Source organism: Mus caroli, chromosome 12 (assembly GCF_900094665.2).
Source record: "Mus caroli chromosome 12, CAROLI_EIJ_v1.1, whole genome shotgun sequence".
NCBI lineage: Eukaryota > Metazoa > Chordata > Mammalia > Rodentia > Muridae > Mus > Mus caroli.
The window spans coordinates 639,106-657,109 of NC_034581.1; the positions used below are offsets into that span (position 1 = coordinate 639,106).

The following is an 18,004-nucleotide window of genomic DNA, read 5'->3' on the forward strand; positions in this document are numbered from 1 at the left end:
AAAAACCAAAAAAAAAAAAAAAAAAAAAAAAAGAATGGGAAGGTGGGAGCCAAACCTGGATATGGATCCAGAAGACTAGGAGGTCTGTTCTGTGCATCTCTTGCTTCCTGCTGGGGTTGGGGCCCAGGCCTGGTGCTCTCCAAGTGCGGGTAAGGTGGCTTCTTAGTCCAGGCTGGACTAGTCTGGATTGAAGCCAGCAGGGACAAAGTGTGCTGACTGTGTGTAGCATGCCTGGATAATTTGTATGAGGTAAAGCATGTGAGCAGCACATGGAGGGACCACGTGGCATAGGGTTTGCTGTTAAAGACCCTAGAGGCCTTTCCCATGGGGTCATGAGAACAGGGGTTGTCTGTACCAGAAGGTCAAGTGTCTTTGGTTTGGTTTGATTTCCGATTTTGCTCGTTTTTGTGATAGCCAAAGATGGTTTTGAACTCTCCAAAAGGCAAGGCTAACCTTCCACGCCTGCCTCTCCAGTTCTGGCATTGCAGGCATAGATTGCCACACCTGGCGTATGCAGCTGGGGACCCAGGTCTCAGTTCCAAGCTCACTAGGCAAGCAGTCTACCAATCTAGCCAAAATGGCTTTGGTTTTTTGTCATTGCTGTATGGTGGCCATGTTTTCTTTTTTCCTGATGAAAGACTTTCACTCTGTTTTTTCAGACAGAATCTAGAAAGTCAAACAGATCCCTAAAACTGTGATAAATGTAGTTTGCTAGAGAAATAATAGTTCAAATGCCAGAATCTCTGGGTAGTTGTGCTCTAGGCTCCATCTTAGGGTCTGAGGTAGAAACAATGAACGGAGCAGACCACAGGCCTGGTACTTGTTCACTTTAGAAAGCAAAGGCAGGCAGACGGCTGGGTTCTTCCCCCAGCCTGTGAATAGGAAGCTGAGGCTCAGAGGAGAGGAGCCCACGATGAGGACCAGGGGCTGTAGACCTGCTCTAGTCATGTCTGTGAGTTCACACTTTCCCTGATATTTTCTATAAAGACAGTCACAGCTGTGGTAGAACCAAACCAAAAGCAATGTCTCACTCCCAGAGTTGCCAAGGTAACCCACATGCTCTGAGCTGCGTGTGTCAGATTTGATCTGTGTGTCCCCACTAGTTTCTTGAAGAGGCATCCTTAGATCCTTGGGACACAACTCAACAGAACAACTGGACAGAACAACAGCTGGCTTCTCATGGACATGTGTCCTTGGGCTACCTGTGGCAGGGCCCCTTCTGTGGCCCATCTGTCTCCCTGGAGCCTTCTAGCCTCACCTCTTTGTCAGCCTCTCCTAAAAAGAATGCCCAGAGGTCAGTGGTCCTGGAGGCAGCCTCTCCCTCCACACTGGAGCCTCTGCCTCCTGGAGATTCTTTGTGGCTGGGCTCCTTACCTGGTTCTCCAGCCTTTGTCCTCTGGCCATTGTATCTTGCCCAGTGGCAGGGCCCTCCAAAGCCAGCTCTGACCCCTAGCCAAATCTCCTTGACATCATTGTATCAGGTCTCTTGCCTACTAGCCCTTCCTTTCTCCTACAGTGCACTGGAGACCTCTCCCATGCCTCTATCTATTCTGTCTCCTTTGTAAGCTGGACAGTCCCCACCAGTAGGTGCCGAGGTGTGCCTGTCTGTCACCTCCACTCACAGCTCTTCAGAGGCCTGTTAGAACTTGAGATGTGATTGTCTGCTTCCTAGACATGCCATGAGTGGATGGATGGATGGACAGACAGACAATAGGTCAGTATTGCTCTTGCTGTGTGTCAGAAGCCTGTGATTGGTCACAGTAGGTCTTCAGTACATGCCCTTCCAATACCTGAAAATCGATGTGGTGAGCCACAAACTATTTTGAAATCACAGAAAATGAAAGTTGAGTGGGATGTGGAGGACCATGGCAAATCTCCAGGAAGCATGGGCACCCTTGCCTTCTCTGTCCATGGTACCAGTGTCTCTGTGGCCTGGCTTTCTGCAGTGAGATCTGCAAAGCCATTTTCAGATGCTAATGTCATGTAAGGCTCGTGGAGCAGTCTTCTTGGTCAAGGGCTCACTCCCCTTCCCCAACATTGTTTCTGCCAGTGGTTAGTCATGTTGGAGCCTGCTGAGTCAAAAGGGACTTGTGGGTGGTTTGTGGCCAGGCTGGAGCAGTGAGGCAGGACTTTCTAGGTTTGCAGCTCTGCCCCAGAAGATGTGCCTGGAGGTCTCAGCCCTGAGCAGGTTTTGTTGAGTAGGAGCAAAGCAGAGGTTCCATGGTCTCCAAGACACTTCTGTGGCATGGTGATGTCAGTGTCAGGGCCACATGGACCAGGCTCGGGGCAGGAGTGTTTGCAGCCTGAAGGAAATGCCTGCGTTCTGCACAGTGTTGCATGCATTTTAAACTATGTCATAAAGTGATCATTTGATGATATTTTGTTTTCAATAAAGATTCATTAAATACCTTGCTGCTTGAATGTCTGTAATCATGTAAGTTTTTTTTTCCAATCATAGAGATAAAATCAACTGTGGTCTGGGAATATGACTCAGTGGTAGAGCCCTTATGTTGCAAATATGAATCCCTGGTTTCAGTGCCTAGCATCCAAACCAGACAACTCAGAGCCTCGCATTAGGATCTTTTGTTCCTTCATTTATTTGTTTGCTTTTTGTTTTCAAAACAGTCTTTCTCTGCATTTCTGGCTGTTCTGGAACTCACTCTCTCTCTCTCTCTCTCTCTCTCTCTCTCTCTCTCTCTCTCTCTCTCNCTCTCTCTCTCTCTCTCTCTCTCTCTCTCTCTCTCTCTCTCTCTCTCTCTCTCTCTCTCTCGACCAGGCTGGTCTGGAACTCAGACATCTGCCTGCCTCTGCCTCCTGCATCTACCTCCTGCCTGGCTGTGCTATGATCTTATAATTAGGAAAATGTGGGGGTTGGAGAGATGGCTCAGTGGGTAAAGTATTTGCTGCTTAAACATGGTGATCCAAGGCCAGATCCCCAACACCCACATGAAAACTGGGGATGTGGTGCTAGGGAGATAGACGGGAAGACCCTGTCTCAAAAAACAAGGGTTCGGGTTGTTGATATCGTTCAGTGGATAAAGTCACTAGGCACAAAGCCTGACCACCTGAGTTCAAGTCCCAAGACCCCTTGGTGAGAGAATAAATACCTGAGAGTCCTATGACTGTCTGTCACATGACCACTTGTGCTGCATGTGTGTACATGCCCATACATACAAATAATCTATGTAATAATTTTTAAGGACATTATTTTTGGGGCTGGTAAGATGGCTCAGCGGTTAAGAACACTGACTGCTCTTCCCCAGGTCATGAGTTCAAATCCTAGCAACCACAGGATGGCTCAAAACCATCCTTAATGAGGAACAACAACAATAACAAAAACAAAAAAAAACAAAAAACAAACAAACAAAAAAACCTATGGGCCAGAGTGAGCGGGGCCAGAGTGAGGGGTAAAAGACATTTTTTTAAATTTGTTTATTTTTGTTTTTCTGAGTCAGAGTTTCTCTGTGTATCCCTGGCTGTCCTGAAACTTGCTTTGTAGGCTAGAATGGCTTCAAATTCAGAGATCCACCTGCTTGTGCCTCTTGAGCATTGGGACTAAAGGCATGTGCCACCAACATACCTGGCTTAAAGAAATTCTATTTTGTAAAGGTGGAGAGCAGTTGTGGAAAACACCTGATTGGCTTCATTTCCACATGCACACATGCATGTTCTCTTTGTGTGCTTAAAGCCAAGTATGGCGGCACTTGAGCACTCAGAGGTGGAGGCAGTAGCTCAAGGTTGGCTACATAGGGAGTTTGAGCCTAGTCAGAGCTAGGTGAGATCCTGCCTTAGAAGCTATGGTGAAGGCAGAGGCAAAGGCAGATGGATGTAGGTCAGCAGCCTGGTCTACAGAGTCAGTTCCAGAACAGTCAAGGCTACACAGAGAAACCCTATCTCAAAAAGAAACAAACAAGCCCTAATAATAATAATAATAATAACAATAATAATAATAATAATTTAAAAAAAGAAGTTGTGAATGGAACATATAACTTTTTACACACACACACACACACACCAGGCCTAGTAGCTCATGCCTTTTGTTTTGTTTTGGAATGATTTATTTATTTATTTTATGTATATGAGTACACAGTTGCTCTCTTCAGAAACACCACAAGAGGGCATCAGACCCCCATTGCAAATGGTTGTGAGCCACCATGTGGTTGCTGGGAATTGAACTCAGGACTTCTGGGAAAGCAGTCAATGCTCTTAACCACTGAGCCATCTCTCCAGCCTGGAACATATACTTTTAATCCTGGAACTCAGGAGACAGATCAGATGGTTTCTTGTGAGGCCTAGTTTATATAGCAAGTTCAAGGGCTACTAGAGTTCTATAGTGAGACCCGATCTTTAAAAAAAAAAAAAAATCAAAGCACACAATACACTCATTAGAGGGAGTAATACCCACTGGAGGTCCCGGGGTCCCTCCAGGATTTAGCTGCCTATTTTATTTGGCCAACGCTTGGGATTGAACCTAGGGTGTTGTGCACGCTAGGCAAATACTCTGTCACCGAAGCTGTATCCCGGCCCTCTGGATTTACTGGGATGGGGTTCAACTTTACCACACAAGAGGGTTGGGGACAGCATGGCACAGCCCTGGAAATGTGACTGTTGTGGAGGTAGCACAGGAGGAGGCTAATGCCAATCCAGGAAGCCTGGAACACAGTGCCTCTCGGGTCAGCTCTGGCTTACAGGGTGTGTCTGTGTCCACAGGAAGGAGAGGAACAGGAGGAGAACCGTGGCAAGGAAGAGCGCCAGGAGCCCAGTGCCACGGCCCGGAAGGTGGGGAGGCCTGGCCGGAAGCGCAAGCACCCACCGGTGAGTGTCCTCTCTCACATGACCATGCCTGTGTAGCGATGTCTATCCGCAAGGCCTTGGGGACATGAAGGCCAGATGTAGGGCTTTGTTACATCCTCCATCTTTGAACCTACCTTTCCTTTCCACATTTCCTCCAGTTTTAGACTAAAGGCCAGGAACTTGTCTGTGGATTTGGGAGCTGAGATTTCAACCAGGCTCTGACCCCTGGCTTCCCACTGGAAGGGTACCCAGAAAGCCTGCCACATTCCCTGTGGGCCCTGCCACCGAGCCGTACACTAGCCATGGTCCTGTGTTCCCAAGAGGATCTGAGGCTAGACAGAGCCTGATTCCAGAAAAAGGAAGCCATGCAGCCTGAGCTTCTGCAAGAGGCCCCAGGCATTGCTGAAGGCCTGCAGGGTGACTGGCAGTGGTGCCGCTGGCCCCATGCTGAGGTCTGGAGGAGCTACAGGGCTGCTCAAGATGGAGAGAGCTGGGGGGTATGGTGCAGCTGTGGGCTGGAAGAGCCTGCCTCCCTCAGGCCTAAGGGTGGATAATTATTTCCTAGCAAAGCCAGCTGGTTCCTTTCTCTTAGCCCTACCAGCAGAGAACGGTAAACTCGGAGCAGGAGGAGCAGGAGGAGCAGGAGGGTGAAGGGGAACAGCAGCCCCAGATTGGTAACAGTCCTTCTTTGGGGCAGGACAGCAGGGAGTAGCGATTTTCACACATCTAGTTAGGGAGATGGCTCCAGAGAGGTCAGAGGCTCTGGGAACCTGCGGGGAGCAGATGGGGACCACAGCCAATTCTGCATGACTCAAGAGGGAAGGGCGGAAGTTAGGTAACTAGCTGGTAAGTAACTTAGGACATCTTAATAATAAAGCACACATGGATATTTTATGGCCTGTAATGAAAAATCCACCTGACAATGATGGAAGAATAAAATGAGGGTTCAGGAGAATTCCCAGTTTGAGGCAGCTGCACAGCAGATTCCCCATGCTTCTGTCTTTCACCCTGGAGCACCTTGAGGGGTGAAGGTGTGTGAAGGAGCAGCTGGCTCCATTTGACTGCGGGCATGTCCTTGCCCCCTGAGGCACCTCGGCCTGCCATCTGCAGAGCAAATTTCTGCACTCCAGTCACTGAGGACCCAGAGCCACCACATGTAACAAATAAAGAGCCAGTGACCCTTTGACTCCAATTTGTCAGTCTGGAATCAAAAGGCAGGAGCAGCACTGAGAGAGGGTGAGTGTCTGGGGTCAGAGGGTATGAGGAAATAATTCGCCGAGTGAGGACTGGGCGGGAATCATTCAGCCTTTGCCTGAATCCAGCTTTGGTGCAGAAAGAAAAACACTGTCTTTGGAGACCAGCGGACCCGGTTCAAATATCCACTTCACAAGCCACCACCTTTCTGAGCTTGAACAAGTTACAGCCAGACCGCAGGCAGGGTGTATTCCTTCTAGGGTGCCTGAGATGAATTCAGTCCGCTGCAGAGCAAGGGCTAGACTCATCCCTGCCTGGCACCATGGCAATCACAGTTTGACAGGAGAAAGGATGTCATGGTTGGCGCTTCTGAGCTATGTGACCTCCCTGAAAAAAATGGGCTGTCAGGAATACCTGTCCTGTGTACCTCCTGGGGTGCTTGCAGACAGCACAGTGGAGCCCAGATGGGCAGCGTGTGCCAGATAATAAACTTGCATAATTCCCGTGGCCACAGACCAGGCTGTGGGCCTTTGGGGTAGGGCCAGCACTGACCTCTCAGTATACATTATGCAAAGCATCAAGTGGATGTGGTCCAGCTCTGGGTGACTCTGCAGCCACCTGTACTCTGAGGAGAGGCCCCTTGAAAAGCTGGTACCACTGAGGAGTCTGGGACATAAGATAAAGGAGACTTGGTTGGTAGAGGGCTCGCCTCGCATGCATGAATCACTGGGTTGGATCTCAGTTCTGTATAATATTGGGCATGGCATGGTGGCACTTGGGTGTGGTGGCAGGAGGATTAGAAGTTCAAAGTCAGCCAGGTGGTAGTGGTGCACGCCTTTAGTCTCAGCACTTAGGAGGCAGAGGCAGGCAGATCTCTCTGAATTTGAGGCTGGCCTGATCTACAGAGTGAGTTGCAGGACAGCCACAGAGAAACCCTGTCTCGAAAAATGAAAATAATAATAATAATAATAATAATAAAAGTTCAAAGTAAGCTGAGCGTGGTGGCTCATGCCTTTAATCCCAGCACTCGGGAGGCAGAGGCAGGCGGATTTCTGAGTTCGAGGCCAGCCTGGTCTACAAAGTGAGTTCCAGGACAGCCAGAGCTACACAGAGAAACCCTGTCTTGAAAAACCAAAAAAAAAAAAAAGTTCAAGGTAATTCTCTGTTAAATAGTTGAGTTTGAGGCCAGCCTTGGCTATGTGAAATCCTGTCTAAAGAGTTAAATTAAAAATTTTTTTGTAATGGACTGGAGAGTTGACTTAGCTGGTGCACCTGTTGCTCCTGCAGAGGACCTCCGGTTTGACTTCCAGCACTCATTGGTGGCTCACCATCATATGTAACTCCAGGTTCAGGGGACCAGATACTCTTTCTGACCTCCAAGAGGACCAGGCAAGAATGGAACTTTATGTGTTGGAGGGAACAGAAAGTCAGCTTATAGACTGTGGCTTTTATTGGCAGGCCACCTGGGGATGTTTCCTGTTACTGCAGGCTACTTACTGATGGCCTCAGTCTGGGTTCCTAGCTCTGGTGGGGCAGGTGCGGTCCAGGTTTTCTCCTCCCTCCTGGTGTCCTTTTCTCCTTTGCAGCAGCGCTCAGCAGGCTTCTGTGGGATCTGCTGCAGCCCTGGGACGAGATTCCCTAGGAGCACTCGAGCAGCCCTGTGTGTCCCAGGCAGGTCTGAGGAGGGCAGTGAGCTAATGAAGGGGGAGCCGAGAAAGAGGCCAAATGTGGCCGAGGAGGAGAACTTCCGTCATACGAGCTCTGCTCTGCAGCACTGGACAGAGGAGTTCAACTACACATGTGGGCCTCCCCAGCCCCCAAATTAAACACCTTTGGCGCCTTCTCAATTTGTCCCCAAGTCTGTGCAACAGATTCTTAGACATCTGTCCTTGGGTGCTGCTGTGTTAGTTTCCTAGCTAGGGGTGCTCAGGTAAGCTCACTTCCCAGAACCCACTATTGCTTCTTGCCCTTCACATGGAAAGGGGAAACTTTCCTTCCAATCTAGTGTACTGGAGAGGCATAGTCACGGTAGCAAGCTGCTTAGCAGGTCTGTTCTTGAGAGTCGAGCAACTCTCTCTCTCCCTCTCTCTCTCTGCCTCTCTCTGTCTCACTCTGTGTGTGTGTGTGTGTGTGTGTGAGACAGAGAGACAGAGAGACAGAGAGACAGAGAGACAGAGAGAGACAGAGACTAGGCAGCCTTGGCTGTCCTGGAACTCACTGTATATTAACCAGGCTGGTCTTCTGGAGTACTGGGATTACAGGTGTGTGGTGTGTGCCACTGAGCCAGCAGACTTCCATTTCTTTCTTTTTCCTTCTATTTTATTTATTTTTATCTGTATGGGTGTTTTCCCTGCAAGTGTGTCTGTGTGTCATGTATATGCTCAGTGCCCACAGAGGCCAAGGGAGCAGAGGAGGGTGTTGGATCCCTTAGAGCTGTAGTTAACAAATGGTTGTGAGCTGCCGTGTAGGCTCTTGGAATCTGAGTCCCAGGTCCTCTGGAAAAGTAGCAACCTTAATGGTTAAGCCATCTTTCCAGCCCTAAGACTCCCTCCCTCCCTCCCTCCCTTCTCCCCTTCCTCTGTGCCTCCTTCCCTTCTTCCTTCCCTCCCTTCCTCCCTCCCTCCCTCCCTTCCTTTCTTTCTGTTTTAGTTTTTCAAGACAGGGTTTCTCTGTATAATAGCCCTGCTGTCTTGGAACTTGCTTTGTAGACCAGGCTGGCCTCGAACTCACAGAGATCCATCTGCCTCTGCCTCTAAGAGCATGTGCCACCCCACCTGGCTCATGGACTCCATTTCTCTTAAGACTGGAGAGATGGCTCCATGGTTAAGATCATTGGCTGTGCTTCCAGAGGCCCTAAGTTCAATTCCCAGCAATCACATGGTGACTCACAACCATCTGTAATGGGGTCTGATGTCTTCTTCTGGTGTGCATGAAGACAGAGTACTCATACACATAAAATAAATCATCTCTTTAAAAAAAAAAAAAAAAGACAAGATCCAGAACACTGGCCCTGACTTTCTGGCTCCTTCTTGTCCCCTTTCCTGCCCCCTCCACACTGTGCCCAACACTTAACCTGTCTTGGACAGAAGAACCTTGTATTCTTACGGCCCCACAGGGTGCTCCAGGCACATGCTCCCTACTCGTGTGGTCTGATAGCCCTCCTTGCCTCTTCCCTTGGAGCCAAACCCCATCAAGCCTCACTTGAAAGTGAAGCCCAGGCCCGGGGGGTGGGGGGGGGGTGGGGGGTGGGGGAGGGAGTTCAGCAAGCAAAGGTACTTGCTTGACCAAAATGGTCTACACGCCTCACCACCAGAGCCATGGGTGCTGCTTGTCCGCAGAGAACTCTGAATCAGTGTCTAGGAGCTTGAGGTTTCTAAACTGCAATCTAATTTATTTACTTATTTACATACTTACTCACCGAGTGGTTCTCAAACCTAGCTCACACATCTTCAGCCAAGTGCTCAGCCCCTGAGCCCCACCTCCAGCCCTGGAAACCCTCTCCCCTCCCATAACTCCTCCCACCCCTTCTTTTAATAATGAATATTAGTATTCATGTTTGTTGGTTTGTTTGTTTTGTTTTTAACAATGATACACTTTCTTAGCAAATAGAGAAGTTAGAATCCAGCCCCATCGCGGCTCCCAGTGTTCCCCTAAATCTCAGATTTGCTTTCACTCTGGATAAGTAGAGCTTGTTCCTCCACTGGTTGATTGCTTTTTGAGACAGGCACTTTGTAACCTGGGCTGTCCTTGAACTTGCGACAATCCATACTGGTTCCTTTGCATGTCTGCCAAATAGAACTTATTTCATTACCTACAATCGAGCAATGAGACCAAGAATAAAAAGGCTAATAGCACAGCACTTTGTCGCCTGAAAAGGCCAGTTCAAAGACTTACTTCAGGCTAGCAAGATGACTTTGTAGGTAAAAGCCTGAAGAATCTGTGTGGGATGGAGACTGGCTCTCAGGAATTATCCTCCAACGTTCGGAAGAGTGCCAATGGCATGAATGTGTGTGTGTGTTAAACATACACATATGCACACACGCACACACAAATGCACAAGCTCTCATACACACCCCAATAATAATTAAAAGACTCACTTCTTGGATCCCCCTACTGTGAGCCCCCAGCTTCTCTTCTCCCTGGGAGCTTAGTATATGAATGCAGGGTTGTTTGAAAATATGCATACTGTCTCAAAACACCATACAGAGAAAGCTGAGGTCTTGGTGTGTAGCGCATTGGTAGCGTGCTTGCCGTGCGTGCACCAGGTCCTGGTTTTCCATTAAGGTTGCTACTTTTCCAGAGGACCTGGGACTCAGATTCCAAGAACCTACACGGCAGCTCACAGCCAGTTGTTAGCTACAGCTCTAAGGGATCCAACACCCTCCTCTGCTCCCTTGGCCTCTGTGGGCACTGAGCATATACATGACACCAGCACCACATAAACATGCCTATAATGCCAGGACTTGAGATACGGAGGATCAGAAGTTCAAGGTCATCCTTAGCCAGCATCAAGTTCTTGGCCACGTGAGACCCTGTCTCAAAAATAAAAAATAAAAGAAAGAAAATGTAACTGAGGGACAATATGACACAAATCCTGGGAATCCAGGTATAGCTGGGGAGGCTGGAGTGGTCAGAGCTGGGAGGTGAGCTGCTTCAGAGTAGGCCTGGGCCTGCAGTGGTGGAAAGCTAAGATACTGCAAAGCAACAGGAAACAGGAAGCCAGCTGCTGGGCTAGGAGGGCTTTAGGAAGGGAGCTGGCACCTGGGCCAGGGCCTGTGGGCTGGGGAGGAGGAGACTGGCATGTAAAATCAGGCCTGTGTGTGCGGCTCAGTGGAAAGAGAGCGCTGGTGCCCTGCTCACCAGCTCCTGAAGACCCTGCACTGTGACAAGTGGAACTGTGGTCACAAGCCCAGACAGCTCTGCAGAGGTCTTTGTTCTTTGTGGGTGGTTCTAGCTGGGGCAGCAGAGGGACAGTTTCTGCCTTGGCCCACCAGGCCCTGCGGTTGGTTGGTGGGGGTGACAGGCCCTGCAACATCTACACCCTGTTTGCTAGCGGCATGCATATCAGTGGGGATTTATACCCACCAACTTCCTCCAGGGTTATTTTTGCTTGGAGGGTGCATTCTGAGGTCACTCTTGCTAAGAATAACCCAGCAAGGGCGGGAGGAGGAGTGGGTGGGAGCTGGCGCCGAGCTCAGCTGAGCCAGGCTGGGCTACTTACTCCACAGCAGCCTCCTGCACAGCCTGGAGGGAGTGGGTTACAGAGGGCAGTGCTATAGGGCAGAAGGACAGAAGCCAGGGGAAGCCAGGCAGCGCTGGGCTGAGCCTCTGCTGCCTGGGCAGTTTTACGGCTCCCAGGGCTTTGCAGTGTGGCTTATTTTCCAGTCTAAGAGCCATTTGGTTCTTCTCCAACAGAACTAAATCCCCTCCTCGTTTCAAGACCAGTCCTGCACTTTGCTAGCTCTTTAAGCGGAGGCTTGATGGCCAATCCCCCTTGATTTTAGGCTCTCTTAGTCCTGGGCTGCTGCTCCTGGTCACACCCCAGCAGCAGCCTTCCAGAAGGCCCGAGGGATGGGGCATGGGGAGTTTAACTCTTCCTAAGGTTTGCCCTCCTGAGCATGCAAGAAAACTCTGAGGGAGGCCAGTGGTGGCGGTAGTGGGGGGTGGGGATGCCAGCAGGTGTGGACCTTGAGGGTCAAAGAAACCAGGGAAAATATACTGGGAAATGTGGGACTTCCCTGGCCCTTAAAGGAGGGCAGGAACCAAGGGGAAGTGGCAGGTCCTGCTGAGACAATGCTGAGCAAGGTGGGGCAGGCTGTGAGCCTACCAGCCTGCTGTGTAGACCAAGGTTCCGTTAAAAATGAGTCTTACCTGGAAAGATAGTATGCAAGAGACCTGAGGGGGTTACTGTTTATTTTATTTCTTTTTGGAACAGGGTATCCTGAAACTCACAATGTAGACCAGGCTAGCCTCAAACTCCCAGAAATCTGCCTTCTCTGCCTTCTGAGTATAGAGATTAAAGGTGTGTGTGCCACTGTACCCAGCTTCTTGACAGGCACACACAGCCACACCTTGTATTCTTACTCTGTATCCGTTAAGGCCTGGGAATAAAGGGAGCATGGAGCTGAGGCAAATCCTGGCCTGGTGAAGGTGTAGAAAAACAGAGCGTCCTTCGCTGGTCAGATGATGGAGTAAAAGGAGAAGCCCTAGGCCCCAGCAGTGGCTCAAGAGGGACACTGTCAGGGACACTGTTGTCAGAGAGCTTCTGAGACAGAGCTGCTAGAGATCACTGTAGATGGCTGCTCCTGGCATTGGGGGTGGAGCTCAGGGGCAGAGCACTTGCCAGGAATGCTGGACTCCCCGTCAACATGGGAGGAGGTTGGGGGAAGCATAGCTGGTGTTACTGGGGGATTATTCCAATGAATTTAAAAGAATAACAAAAACCACCTTGATTTCTGCCCCATCTTGACTCCTTGCCAGAGGCACACAGTCTAGGGCCACTTGTAACAATGATCTCAGGTGTGTTGGTCCCAGCTGCTGTGTCCTCCTCGGGGTCCAGCCACACCAGCCTCTCTTCTAGCGTGCAGCGCTGACCAGTGTGTGTTACCTAGGAGAGATGGCCTGCTTCCCTGTTCTTACCCTCACCTAGACACTGTGTACCTGTGATGCTTCACACTGGCTGCCAACCTGACAGGACTGAGACTCGTCTAAGAGACAAACCTCTGGGTGTGTCTGTGAGAGATGCTAGTGTGGGTTCAGTGGAGTTGGAAGAACCAACCAGGATGAGGGAAGCACCATTGCTTGTGTTGTGATCCTGAACTGGATAAAAACGGAGAGAGCAAGCTGGCTGCCGACACCCATCTCTGCTTCCTGGCTGTGATGCAATGTGGCTAGCTGCCTTCAGCTCCTGCTGCCGGGATGGACGGCGTCCTGGGATGAACCTTGCCTTCCTTAGGTTGCTTTTGTCAGGTGTTTCGTTGTTGTTGTTGTTTGTTTTGTTTTGTTTTGTTTTCATTAAGAATATTAACAGATACAACACATACGGCAGCTCTTTGCACCTCAGGAAAGACATTATCTGAGAAGCCAGGAAAGGATAGGGAGTGACCAAGTGGAGGGGACAGTGCTAAGCTGGGACAGGTTTAACAGAGAGTGGCAACGACTCTGGCGTGGCTGGGGCAGGATGAGCGTGGTTCTTTAACCGCCTTGGCTTGGCTTTGAGAGGCATGGCCTCACCAGGGGCAGGATGGGCCAGAGTTACACTGCAGCAAAGTTAGCTGAAGCATGGCGTGGGTGGCAGGGGCTTCGAACTGGTTAGCGTCTAGCCAGGTCCCTGCAGGAGGCTCCTTGATTGGCCCCAAGTTCCCCCTTGAACTGGCGGGGGGGGGGGTGCCCTTCTTTTCACTGTAAAGCTTACTTGCCTGTGAGGGAGACTTAGCCTGGGAGGTCCTTCAGATGGCTGTCCTGTACTTGGGTCACCCTGGGAGCTTTGCTGCAGAGTATGAGGGATGTGTGTGTGAGCATAGGCCAGCCTTGGGGCCATCTTCCTCACATGGATTCCATATACTGCCTCAGGAGCCTTGAGACAATTAAGTTTTTTGATTCTATCAAGGAATGGATGCCATGTCCTTTGCTGGGCTCTAGGATCCTGGGGTAGAGAAAGGAAAGGCAGAACCCACAGTCCAGAAGGGAGGTACACTGTAAAGAAGCCATTACCCCAGCGTGGTGAATGCTGGAATGTGAATTGGAGCTCTGGAAACAGTGTGGCCTGGGGGTGGGGGTGGACACAGTTCTCTGGATGAGGCTGGGCCCAGCAGCTGTCCACATCTGTCATCTATATGGCGAGGGCTGTGGGAGTGAAGCATAGGCCAGGGGTTACTGTCGGGTGAAGAAGTTCTATGTGGGGTTATGGTCAAAGAATATGAATGTAGTCGATGTATATTTCAAAATGGTTAAAAAGACAAATTTTATATATACTTTATCATGGATTTGGGGGGTGGTTATTCTTATTTATTTTTATTTTTTGAGACAAGGTCTCCCTACATAGCCCAGACCTGGCCTTGAACTTGTAGCAAACCTCTTATGTCAGTCTCACAAGTGCTGGCAGTGCAGGTTTGGCTCACCACAGCCAGCTATCGCAGAAGTTTTTGTTGTTGTTAGGTTTGTTTTTGTTCTGTTTTTTTCTTTTTAATGTATTCCTTAATGCTAGCCGTGGTAGGTGTTAGGGCGTGTAACAGCGTCCTTGACCTGTATCCACTAGTTGCCAGCACATGACACATGACACCAAACCAATCTTCTGCCACTTTGCCAAATGTCCTGAGGGAGCAGTGGTGTTTCCCTGGCAGGAACCACTCATGAACTCTGCTCAGAATGTGTTTCATGAAGCAGAGGCTGAGGAGGGTGCTGGGCTGCAGGGAAGCAGGGGACAGGTGTCTAGAGACAGGAACAGGATCGTTTCTGGCAGGGGACAAAGGTCAGCAAACTCAGAACTTAGGGGGTGTGAGCCACAGTGGACTCTACTGATCCTGGGGTGAGGTTGGACCCAGCCACTCTCCACATCTGCCATCAGTGTGATGAAGGCTTTCAGAGCTGAGCGCAGGCTGACGGCAGGGCTGACAGGCCCAGAGTGATGCCTGTTGCTGGGGGAAGCAGACAATGGCAAAGGGACCAGGTTTGACTGATTCTCGGTCATTAGTGAGCATCCCTCTCCCTAGTTCTGCAGAGGAGAAGGTCCTCACAGCTGCTCTTGCCTCTCCCATGCTTCTCCTGCAGCTGTGCACAGTGCCTCCTAAGTTGGTCAGCAGTGACCCGTGGAATGTCTGTCTCAGGCCCGTGTTGTTGTCTTCAGAGACACTGTCAACGTAAAGCAAACAGAAACAGTTGGTGTGACACTCTGACATGGCCGCAGGGCCAGAGCTCCCTCTGGGCTCATGAGTTGGGTGTTTGAACTTTGAACCTAGTCTTTGTCATTAATGGAGCCTTTGGGAATATTTATGGAATGGTGTTGTGATACATCCTGCTCTGTGATGCATCCAACTGGCTTAAACCCAGTCCCTGTGTTCCAGGAGTCCAGGAGCTGATAGGAACAGGGGAAGGGAGGGAACTCAAGACAGACTCGAAGGTCTGGCTGTTCAAAATGCCACCCCTCTTTTTAAAAAGGGTTATCTATTTTAAATATAGGAGTACACTATAGCTGTCTTCAGACACACCAGAAGAGGGCGTCAGATTCCATTACAGATAGTTGTGAGCCACCATGTGCTTGCTGGGAATTGAGCACAGGACCTCTGGAAGAACAGTTAGTGCTCTTAACTGCTGAGCCATCTCTCCAGCCCCTGAAATGCCCCTTTTGGTAAGCCCCCAGCTCCTCCCCAGAAACTGGAAGGCTACTTTGGTCCATTGACTGCAGTCTGGCTTCCTTCCTCTGGGTAGTTCCTGTAGGTGGATTTACTCTGCCCAGTTGCCGAGGTCCCAAGAGCCCTAGGGAGAGAGGCCATGCTTAGTCCAGGGTCTAGAGGGTAAGGAGAATCAGGGGTCAGCTATGGTGTAGGAGTCATGAGTTCACTTGAACTCATGTGATGACTCAAAGGAAATGGAGTGGTCCACTGTGTAGAGTGCTTGCCCAGCACAAATGAAGCCCAGGGTTCCACCCCAGCATTGTATAAACCGAGTGTGGTAGAGCACACTTGTAATTCCAGCACTCAAGAAGCCAAGTGGTGGGGAGGTAAGGATCAGGAATTTAAGAGTAGGCTTGGCTGCATGAGGCTAGCCTGGGCTGCATGAGGCTAGCTTGGGTTAGGTGAGTCTCAATCTCAAAAAACAAAACAAAGTAGGAACCAAAGTCAAGCAGGAGAGGATGGGGGCATTAGAAAGAGGGTCTGACGGTGGTGGGGCTGGAATCTAGCTCACTGTAGCAGGTACATAATACACAGAAGGCAGGCTGACGGTGGTGGGGCTGGAATCTAGCTCACTGNGTGGGGCTGGAATCTAGCTCACTGTAGCAGGTACATAATACACAGAAGGCAGGCTGACGGTGGTGGGGCTGGAATCTAGCTCACTGTAGCAGGTATATAATACACAGAAGGCAGGCTCTGGGTTTGATTCCCAGCACCAAAATGGGGAGGGGTGAGGGGTGGGGTGGGCCAATGTTCAGCCATTGAGCTGATCCTAGGCTTACAGCTCAGCTGTGTGGTAGGTTCCCATCTCTCCATCCACCTGTGTACTGGCTCCCACCTCTGGGTATGTCTGATGCTACTGCAGAGGGGGTCCTTCTGGCAGGGCTGGTGGGGAAGCACCTACGAAGTGTGCTTGAAAGATTGTGGCCAGGCAGAGAGATAGCACTCCCAGCTCCCAAGGCTACCAAGTCGGTACCAACAGGAAGTGAGTCCTTGGGTGAGGAGGCTGCATGATCCTCATGTAAGAAGGAAGCCTCTAGGATGATCTCGGGCCGCTCTGTAGGGGAAGCCTACAGTGAAGAGAGAGTGGCTAAGAGAGAGAGCATCTAAGAGAGATTGCTTCTATCCAAGTGCAACCTGCCCACCTCCCTGCAGTACAGGTTGGCTTTGCGGTATCTGGTACCACTGGTCCCTGGAAAGTGTCCATCAGGGCAACAAGGCATGGCCTTCTCTCATGCATGACTCACCTCAACCTTGCAGAGTGACAGAGTGACAGACTGACAGAGGAAGTTTCCATGCTGAGGTGGGTCAGACACATGGTGTGGGAGCTGGGGAATAAAGGAAGTGGGTGGTCATCTGTTTGCTCCTCTCTTCTGATGCAGCTGCCCAGCAGCCTGGCTTGCCTGTGGAGGCTTTCTCTCTCCCACCTGGCACTTTCTCTTTGTGCTGCAGCCTCCAGAACCCCCAGCTGCTGGTGCAGACAGCAATGCATCTCCTCAGCATGTTCTCTTTCCCAGGTGAAGAGCCCGAAGCATATAGACTGGTGGATCAACAGTCCAACTGCTGGGCCCTCAGGAGGTGGCAGTCAGACTCTGGGTTTGCCACTTCTCAGGGGTCCTCTCCACATAGTGAGCTCACACTTCAGACATGAAATGGAGGCTGTGAGGGGAGGGGCCAGCAGCTCGAACCTCTCAGGCTATGTGCTGATGCTGCAGCCTTTCTGAGGCGAGCTTGGCATTTCTCTCTATACTTGGTCCCCTGGGACTGCCCTACAGATAGACTTAGCTATAGGGAACTGGAAGTCATAGGACTCTCTACAGCGGGAAGCAGCTCAGCCCCAGAACCCACAGTTGGTGTGAGTCATAGAGCATCCACTGAGTAGGAGGGAGAGCCATATGCACGAATGTGAAGAGATGCCATTGCATTTGTCAGGGGAGAAGCAAGTTCTAGAACCTTCTGGGTAGCATAATAAAACACAATCTTGGATCTCGTGTGTGTGAATGTGTGGATGAACTTGTAGCTTACATGTGATTGTGAAAAGTCTAAAAAGGAAACCTAGCCCTTTGGCACATGCCTGCCGTCCCAGCCCTTGCCAAACAGAGCAGGAGGATCAAGAGTCAAGGCCAACCTCAGACACACAGTTTGTTTGAAACCAGCCTAGATTACGTGAAACCTTTTATTTTGTTTATTTTTTAATTATGTATATGAATGTTTTGCCAGCATGTATATATGGCCACCATGTGCGTGCCTGGTGGATGTCAGAAGACAGCACTGGACCCCTTGGAACTGGAGTTCTAGTTGTAAGCCACCATGGGGTTGCTAGGAGTTGAACCTAGGTCCTCTCTAAGAGCCATTAACCAGGAGCCATCTCTTTAGCCTGAGATGGAACGAAAAGTCTAAAAAAGATAGAGTATGGCTCCCACACCTTTAACTCTAGCACTCAGGAGGCAAAAGCAAACGGATCTCCTTGAGTTCCAGGTCAGCCAGAGCCACATGCTGGGACCCTATTGGGGATGAGGGTGGGGGCTGAAAAGGATGTTATCAAGCTGCTAATGATTTTCAGGGAGAAAATAACTTGGGGGGGAAGTAATATAGGAGTTTAACCTTTTTTTTTTTTTTTTTTTTTT

At 50.1% G+C, this 18,004-nt stretch overlaps 1 protein-coding gene across 4 annotated transcripts in view; it reads left to right on the forward strand.

Annotated features, from left to right (window-relative positions):
* Window positions 1-18,004, forward strand: part of Dnmt3a (DNA methyltransferase 3 alpha) — a 105,398-nt gene that overhangs the window by 36,713 nt on the left and 50,681 nt on the right. For all 4 annotated transcript variants that reach the window (XM_029484347.1, XM_029484345.1, XM_029484346.1 and 1 more), the window contains exon 3: window positions 4,711-4,815. In XM_029484347.1, coding sequence (XP_029340207.1) covers window positions 4,711-4,815 — 105 coding nt within the window. The remainder of the gene's footprint in view (window positions 1-4,710; window positions 4,816-18,004) is intronic.